The following is a 9,379-nucleotide window of genomic DNA, read 5'->3' as shown; positions in this document are numbered from 1 at the left end:
GTGCTCTCAAACAACGTAATACGAATAATGTGGGTTATTTTATGGACTAGTTTTGTTTTATAGGACTTGGATTTTAGTTAGACATTCTGTTAAAAACAAACACAATCGATTGCCTTGACTTATATCCACCACAACATTGCTGTTCCCATCTCAGCACTCACTGGCCTGTCTCTCTCTCCACTGTCCTATCAGCTAAATGCTAACAATGTAATACAAACTCACATCCGTGTGAAGTGAGGGGTGCTCTTATCATCATACATCATCTCATTCTGCGTTCTCACCTTCGTCTTTAATGTTTGTGTTTACACAAATGTTTGTGTTTGTGTACACAAACACTCAAAGCTGTCCATTCATTGTCAATAGCATTCAGTGTTTGTGTTAACACAATGTTTTTTGTGTGCACGAACCCTCAAAGCTGGGCAAAAATGACAACCTCACAACTATATCCCTTCAGCTCTGCCCACATAATACAGAGGATCTGTTGCAACTTGTTGCTTTGCATCATTTGTCCAACGAGTTGCTTTGCCAAAACTGCTTTCATGCAGGATGTTTTCAATTCCTCCTCCTTTGTGTAACTTGCAGGCCGTCTGTTTGGGGCAGCAGGAGAGCAGCCCTTCATTGGCTCCACATTGTCAAGTGCCTTCCCTCTGATCAACCACCCAGCCTTTGGAGCCATCTACGCCACTGGAGCAGGCAGGCCTGAGTTTGGAGGCCTGGGCTCCTTGGGCATGTCAGTTGCATTAGCTGCCCATCCCCAGCTGGGAGCCTTATCTGGTAGGACAGAGCACTGGGAAACCAAAAGCACTGATTGATTACTGGTGAAATGGTCACATATCTAAACTCTTCTCTTCTCTTCTCTTCTCTTCTCTTCTCTTCTCTTCTCTTCTCTTCTCTTCTCTTCTCTTCTCTTCTCTTCTCTTCTCTTCTCTTCTCTTCTCTTCTCTTCTCTTCTCTTCTCAGAGTGGTGGCGGGCTGCAGAAGCTCATGGGCGGGGAGCGGCTGCCTTTCTCCCTCCTTTCCTTGGCCTCCCTCCGTTCTTCGCCCCCCACATCCATCCCAACCACAGCGCCAGTCCCGTCCAGAGCAGGACGCCCAGCAAGAATATCCGTGCCCCCCCTAAAGGTGTGATGCAGTTATATCACTTAATACAGGAAATGGGTCATTTGTTCTGCTCTCACAACTCTTTGCTAACCAGAATGCTGATGTTAGAGACAATTTCATCTCTCTCTCTCTCTCTCTCTCTCTCTCTCTCTCTCTCTCTCTCTCTCTGACTCTCTCTATCTGTAATGAAAAGTTCACAGATGAAACAAAGCACTGCATGTCTTTTACATGTTGCATATAGTAGCCATAACATCACTGCATATTGTTTATTGATCCATGACGTTATAACACTCATACAGGAAATGAGTTATTTGTTCTGCTCTAATGACTCGAATGCTAATGTTAAAGAGAATTTGTTATCACTGGCTTCATTTATATAAATAAATGCATACACATATTTACATGCAAGCTTTGGGGCAAAAGGGGGCAAAAATAAAACCGGTTTTGTGTAACGTCTTGACATCACAGCCTTGTTCTGAGATGCAGGAAAGAAAGGTGGGGTGAATAGCGGAGGAGTTGTAAAAGATGTGTTTGTCATCACAGTTGAGCGTGCTCTTTCTTTCTGCTGTTCCTCTTCTCACTTCATTCATTTCCTCCTCTCCCTCCACCTAAATCTATTTTCTTTGTCCAGTGATGAAATCTCTTCTGTAGAGAAGCTTTTAATGACTCTGAATCCTCAGTGGTTTGGTCAACCTCTCTCTCTATCTCTCTCTCTATCTCTCTCCCTCTGTTTTTCTCTCCTTTGCCTTCCATCGTTCTCCCTCGTTTACCCTCCATTTTCCTTGCTCGTTTAATTTAACAGTATCTTTTAATTTATCTCTTATTATGTCAACCACTCATGTTGAGCCTGTGCCATGTGCAGCCTGCATGTTTGATGAGATATGTACGTGGATAAATCAATATTTTTTTTTTGTATTTTCTTTTTGCATAATTCCATTCCATTCTGTACCGAACACCAGATATTTCATTAGTCTTTGTGACTAAAGTCTGTTCTTGGAGGAGATAGGGCTGATGACGCTGTAAATCTCTTTTATGTTTCTAGGGGTGAATGGGGCGGTGAATGGGAGTGGGGTCTCATCCCCCACCACACAAACAGGGACCTATTCTGCAAGTCCAGCCCCCATCCCGGTGCCCCTGAAGCCAGCCAGCAACCCAGAGCCTCCCAATAGACACCGCAACAGCCCTCAGATCAACCCAGCAGAGAGGTTGGAACTACAGCCCCGTAAACCTAAAGACAAGGTTAGTACCACGTCTTAGTGCACTTTGTAAATACTGTACATTTGTATTGTATTGTATTAAATACCACACACACGCACGCACGCACGCAAATCAACGATTTGAACGCTTTGGCCCAGACGATCAAAATACATGGAAACAATTCTGACATAATGATGATGTAACACACACACACAGGATAATTAGTCGTAATAAGTTGCAGCCAGCTCTCAGTTAAATTGACTTCTCTGCTTTGTCCTGGACACAGAAGCCTCGCAAGAAGCAGACAGACACCTGTGGAGTGAGCAACAGTGACTCGGGCACATCGTCGGACAGTTCGAGCGACGGCTCCCTCAGCAGTGACCTGGAGGACCTCGCGGAGGACGACGACGATGACGACGATGACGAGTTTGATGATGATGACGATGAGCTGTCTGACTCGGAGAAAGAGAAGCGGATAAAGAACAAGTTGAAGGTAAAGCCCCTGCAGGGACAAAGAGATTTGGAATTTGAATATTAAATACATGCTTTAATTAATCAAACTTATATTTCTTATTAAAATAATGCAGCGATTCCCAACCTGTGGGTCCGTGGGAATATTGCAAATCGGACGCGAAATAATTTGAAAATAAAACTAATAATGTAAAAAAAAAAAAGACTCATGATACTTATGTAAAATTGTAAGTACAGTATAATATACTATACTTACTAAACTTAAAGTATACTATGTTAGTTCCATTGATCCAAGCCATAACACAACTGATTGATCATTAAAATAAACATGCTCTGCAAACACACGCGGCCCACCCACCTGACCACTTAACAAGGCAGCCGAATGCCCAGAGCTACAGGGCAGGGTTTTTTTCTCTCTATCACTGGTTAATGGCTATAATCGCCTCACAATTCGGTAAGAAAACGGCTGGTCTGGAATTCTCCTTTAAGTGGTGAGATGGGTGGGCCATGAACATTTTCAAGATTGTCAAGTGGGCCCTGAACCAGAAAAGGTTGGGAACTGCTGACATAATGTTGGCTCAGATAATTCCATGATCACAGATTGGATCAAAGTGATCCCAATCCGGTTTGGAGTTTTGAACCACCGAAAATCTGAATCTGATCCACTTTGTGGAGTTCAACGATTTGAACGCTTTGGCCCAGACGATCAAAATACATGGAAACAATTCTGACATAATGATGATCCATTGGCTCCCGGTTGCTGCCCGCACAGAATACAAAACTCTGATGCTGGCATTCAAAGCAACCAAAGGCATGGCCCCCCCATATCTCACAAGTATGATCGTACCCTACAAACCCTCCCGCGCACTCAGATCAGCCAACGCAGGGAAGCTGGAGGTACCTTCACTAAAAACGCCGGGACAACGCTCCACACGTCCCAAAACTATGGAATGCACTTCCCATCACAGTCAGAACTGCAGCCTCACTCCCAATCTTCCGCCGTAGTCTGAAAACCCACCTCTTCAGACTCCACCATGGCCCGTAGCACTTGCCCTAGCCTAGCCCCTTAGATAGCACATTATGTAGACTTAGATAGTATTTTAAACAGACTTATAGCTTGTTACGTAGACAGCTCTAGAATTGCACTTTATGTAGTCATAGCACTTTATAGTACACATGTATAATATATTATATAGTATAGTATGTATAGTTAACATAGATACTCCACTGTTACGTTCTTAGTTTACGCATGATTCATGATAACTACTTTTTATATATGTGATGTATGCCATGCTTTTGTTATTGCTTGATGTAAGTCGCTCTGGATTAAGAGCGTCTGCTAAATGCCTAAATTGTAAATTGTAAATTGATGTAATGAAGTTGAATGAAACTTGAATGAAACTTTACATTTAAACCCTTTTCATGATGCAGGCTGTGGTGCCAACCTCTGGACTGACAGACAGACACAGGACAGACCCCCAGGGCAAGAAATACAGCCAACCCCACTACTTATCCTCCAATCCCCCAACCCTGGTGCCATTACCCCACTCCCCCTCCCCGCCTGTCCTTTCCCAAACGGCACCGCTCGCCCTACTTGGCTCCAGGCCCTGGGCCGAAGGACTGCAGCAGCACTTCAGCGTCATCCAGTCCACGGGCCTGGCAGCCAGCTCCAAGCCCCTGGCCCTCCTTACCCACCCCCGCTGGGAGTCTTCTCCCTCCGCCTCCCCCATCGCCCTCACCACGTCCCCCAAACCCCCCAAGCTGCTGGCCTCTTCATCCCCCCAACACCTGCCCCTCTCCCTCTGCTCTTCCCCCAAGCCTCTGTCGGTTCCCTCCCCGCCCCGCTCGGCGTTATCTACCTCCCCAAAACCCTTCGCTCTGACCTCACCTGTAGCTAGCTCGCAGAAGCCTTCCCTGAAGCCGCCTCAGCATGCTAACAAGGCCAGCAAGAAGAAGCTGCTGGAGGCCTCGCTCGCGCAAATCAACGAGTTCAGACTCAAACAGCAGGTATGGCCACTGTCCTTGATAACTAGAACCAGTAGCATAAACCTATATCCTGTTTTATTGCTTAAAATGGTACATTGGTAGAATTACAGAATTACAATTTACAAGAATCTGCTATTTTCTGTGAGAGAGAACTCCATTTCTATATATAGCTTCTTATATATATAAAACGTTTATATAAAATGCGCTCAGAGAGATGCTACATCAAAATCATGTGTCCAAAATCATTCACTCATTCGCTACTGACTATACAGTAGGTTTTCTAAGTAGACAGCTACAGTGTATATAGTGAGAGCATTAACACAATGAAAAAAATGCTTTTGGACACAACTCAGGTTGCTGTTAATTACTGTACGTACTTACTGTCGAACAATTAAATTGTGTCAGACCAACGTAGTAGGTATTGGTTGTAGGCCTAGTACCCTACCTTTCATGATGCATTGTGGCCTTTGACCGGTTTAAGTGAAATTCAATAGCGGCAGACTTGTCCTTACCCCCAACTCATGTGTTTGTATTGAATTATAATGGATAGAGTAACATATATCATATGCATACAATGATACACACACAGCCTGATCACAATAGTTTCACATCACACTACCGCTCAACAGACAGACAGGCAGACGGCAGTGATTACAATACAGTCTGAGAGAGTGCCATTTTAACTCTCCTACAGTAGGGTTCAGCCTCATAATGTAAACATTGATATTTTGAGCCTCATTACCCTGCTCAAGCAGACATTGCATTTGTTTAAAAACATTAGGGTTTCTTGTCAGTTAACATTAGAATATGCAAAATATTGCCATAACCTTTTTCATATTAAAGTAGTTGCTGAAAATTGAATGGAAATGAAATGAATTAGGATTGAAATATTCAGTGAAAGTCTGTATTACTGTTTTGTTTCACCAGTAGAGAGAGAGAGAGTTCTGAAAAGCCTAATTCCTCCGGTGGTTTCGGTTCTGTACTGTATTTCATGGTCTGTGAAATTGATTTGTTTCACTTCATATCACATCTAGTTGAATGTGGATGTCAAAGCCTAACCTGCGTTTGCTTAAACACAGATTGAACCAACCTTGCCCAACAGTGTAAGAAGCCAAACATGCTATAGAAACCCAGACGCATGAAGATAACGATGATAGATCTGCTCAAATGTGGAGACGAGTAATCACAGTTCTACAGTGAAATTCTTGTCTGTTTTCCTGAACATTACCGGTTTCAATGCGGCGGGGTATTTGTACTGTTCTTTTTGTCTTTCAGTATCAGGCGTATGCATGCACGGCTAGCTGTTCTACTGTTAGCCATTGTAGTTTGTCACCTGCTCAAACAATCAACAGTGATGCAAATCGACAGCTAGAGCAATTCCACTTTGTCTCTTTTCTTTTCTCATTTCCCCCCCTTTCTTTCCCCCTTCCCTCCTGCGGCCCGTGACTGACTCCCTCGCTCTCTCCCTCACACTATTCCCAGTCTCTACTCACCCACGGGCAGGCGCTCACAGCCGATCGGAAGAAGCAGCAGTCGGGGTCCAACAAGTCCCCCAGGAGGACGTCTGCGTCTTTGACGCCACTGGCCCCCGTCCCGCCTCTCCCCCCGAACAGTCACTCCAACCTCTTCCTCTCCAGTGCCCTCCTAGGGCTCCCGGAGCCTCACCACCCCAACGGAGTCATCCAAAGCACCACTCAGGACACGCCGCTGGCCCTCATCACCAAACCTCGCAAGGAATCCTCGTCGCAGGGCAAGCCGCTTCTGTGTGACTCTGACGCCGCGTCCATGCCTGTTAACCTGAGCAGAAGCAGCAGTCGGACCCTATCGCCCGCCCAGGCAGGACCTCTGGCGCGGCCCGCCACTACCTCACCCCATGCCACAGGTCATGGATCCAGAAAGAACAAGACCCCCAAGGTTAAGGCACAGGCACCAAGCATGGGGCTGGGCCAGGGCCAAGGGCAGGGACCAGTGGACCCCATGGCTGCCTGGAAAGGCTTCTCTCAGAACCATCTGGTTCAGTCGCTGGTAGACTTATTTCGGGGAGGGGAGACGGGCATTGGGATTCCCGGGGTCGGCATCCCGGGCATCGGTATCCCCGGGGTTGGCATTCCTGGGATTTGCATTCCCATAGCCGGTCTCCCCGCCAACAAGGAATCAGATGACTCTGGGGACGAGGACGATGATGATGATGACGACCTTGAGGAGGATGAAGATGAGGAGGACTCAGATGATAGTTTGTCAGGTTGGCACCTCTTCTAGTTTACCATGCTTTTTATGTAATATAACAAACTGCCGTCAATACACACAGCTTCTGACTGCAACATATCATACATATCAAACACAGATCATTTACTTAACACATTTAGATTGAGCAAATCTGTGGATAGTCATTAAAACGCTACCTAACTGACCTTAATTGAGTCAAAGCTTCACTGCACTGGTAAGAAGTAATGGATATTTAAATCAAGTTTAAAGCATTTCAAGTTATCCAGTGGCTTCCTTGGATAAAAACTATGTTTGGAAAATGTTCGGCATATGAAGTATTAGACGACGGGTTAACATGCTAGACCACCGGTATAGTGCTTTAAGAACTGTAGCAAAACCTTCCCTCTGATCTCATAGGGCTCGATGCCTTGTTAACCTACAGACTGTACCATCATGGTAGTAGTTGCATTAACCACTTGCGTCCTGGTGTCCTCATCAGAATCGGACAGCAACTCGGACAGCGACATCTCCGGGAGGAAAGTGAAGGATCTTAAGCTGCTGCCAGCAGACTCGTCGTCGTCATCGTCATCGAGGAAGGAGAAGACACCTCTCAGGCTAACCAAAGGCCCACAACTACTGAGCACCTCAACCAATCACACAGCCACCAGCTGCTCTCCTCTCAACCTACAGGTCATCAAGTCTCCTGCCACTGTGACCAGCTCCGGTGCCTTGGCCTATCACAGCTCTCCTTCCTCGTCCTCCTATTCCCTGGCCAGTCCTCATGGTAATGTGTTGTATCTGCCTTTATTATTGGACGGATACATTGGTTTAGGACGTTGCTCATGGGGTTTCTGCCCTCTACTAGTTTTTAATCCATTTCCATATGCCCCACGATTTAAGGGTTAACCACTCATAGGATGGATAGTGTGTGTGTGTGTGTGTGTGTGTGTGTGTGTGTGTGTGTGTGTGTGTGTGTGTGTGTGTGTGTGTGTGTGTGTGTGTGCGTGTGCGTGTGTGGGTGAGTGTTCCTGACATTTTAGGAAAAACAGTAGTGTCCATCAAAGCAGATGATTGTGTACGCAACTACGCATGTATGGGGACAAATTTGATTTAATGGCACTCTCGAAAGCCTTAGGCTTAGTGTTAAGATAATAATTATTATCTTATTAAGGATTAGCTAAGTATCTGTTGGGGTTATGGTTACGTTAACATAACCTTTACATTATGGGTTAGGCATGTATCTGTTGTAGGTTAAGGGAGGATTTCACCAGTGTTTTTGCTGTGTAAATTGGTCATGTGATAAAAAAAAAGACCTTGACCTTGACCTTGAACCAGGTTAGGCAGATATCTGTTGGGATTAAAGTTAAGGTTAGATCTGTTATGGTTACGTTGAAGGTAAGGGGATATGGAATTAATGCAAGACCAATGTACTCGTATGCGCACACATGCACACACACACGCACGCACACGCACGCGCACGCACGCACGCACGCACGCACGCACACACGCACACACACGCACACACTGGACTATGTAGAACATGGCCTCTGCTTTCAAATAGCAGATTGTATGGCATCATCCCCAGACAACTGGGAAAAAGAAGGTGTTATTTTTAGTCAGGCAGGAAGAAGGCGGCTTACCCAGAGCTCAGAGGTCCTGTAGGGGCATGTCCAGGGGCCTAAGAACCCTGACAACTTGTTTGGCAGTACTGCAAGGATAGGTTGATTTCCTTCCCTTCCCTCTGTGCTTTGAGATTACCCAGCTCAGAGAAAAGAGGACGCACGCGTTTAGCCTGCCAGGAATGTTCCAGGAGGCATTCCAATCTCTCCTCCATTTAGCTAGCGATTTTCCTTTGTCTCCTGCTTGTCTTTAGTGGCTAATGTTCAGTTCATGGTCAACGCACTTAAACAATTCTCTAAAAATGAAATGTCCCACCTTTGGCTTTGAAATGTGGTCTTTTTTAAGTGATGGGATCAGATAATATGGAGTGTAGTGAACGTTCCTGTTGCATGGTGACGGCATGAAGAGACTTTCTCATTTGAGTCAGACTAAGGGCCATTTATTAAATGTGAAATCCCTGCCAGAGGCTACTTACCAATGGTCACATCTAAAGTATGCTATCTGTGTGTGTGTGTGTGTGTGTGTGTGTGTGTGTGTGTGTGTGTGTGTGTGTGTGTGTGTGTGTGTGTGTGTGTGTGTGTGTGTGTGTGTGTGTCTGTGTGTGTGTGTGTCTGTGTGTGTGCGTGTGTGTGTGTGTGTTTGTATCTACAGGGCCTATATTCGGTTTTATGATTATGTTTGGGGGCTCTGCACCTTTGAGCGTGTGTGTGTGTGTGTGTGTGTGTGTGTGTGTGTGTGTGTGTGTGTGTGTGTGTGTGTGTGTGTGTGTGTGTGTGTGTGTGTGTGTGTGTGTGTGTGT

General features: G+C 45.6%; 1 protein-coding gene across 2 annotated transcripts in view; it reads left to right on the top strand.

The window, feature by feature from the left end:
• The first annotated feature begins 620 nt into the window (after positions 1-620).
• Positions 621-9,379, top strand: part of LOC306920023 (bromodomain adjacent to zinc finger domain protein 2B-like) — a 35,326-nt gene continuing 26,567 nt past the window's right edge. For both annotated transcript variants that reach the window (XM_079496615.1, XM_079496614.1), the window contains exons 1-7: positions 621-774; positions 961-1,122; positions 2,144-2,340; positions 2,585-2,791; positions 4,201-4,776; positions 6,238-6,997; positions 7,460-7,744. In XM_079496615.1, the coding sequence (XP_079352741.1) occupies positions 729-774; positions 961-1,122; positions 2,144-2,340; positions 2,585-2,791; positions 4,201-4,776; positions 6,238-6,997; positions 7,460-7,744 (2,233 nt within the window). In that variant the 5' untranslated portion in view covers positions 621-728. The remainder of the gene's footprint in view (positions 775-960; positions 1,123-2,143; positions 2,341-2,584; positions 2,792-4,200; positions 4,777-6,237; positions 6,998-7,459; positions 7,745-9,379) is intronic.

The sequence above is a fragment of the Electrona antarctica genome (assembly GCF_951216825.1).
Source record: "Electrona antarctica genome assembly, chromosome: 3".
NCBI lineage: Eukaryota > Metazoa > Chordata > Actinopteri > Myctophiformes > Myctophidae > Electrona > Electrona antarctica.
The sequence above is the reverse complement of the archived record's forward strand: the minus strand, read 5'-3'. Positions and strand labels throughout refer to the sequence as shown.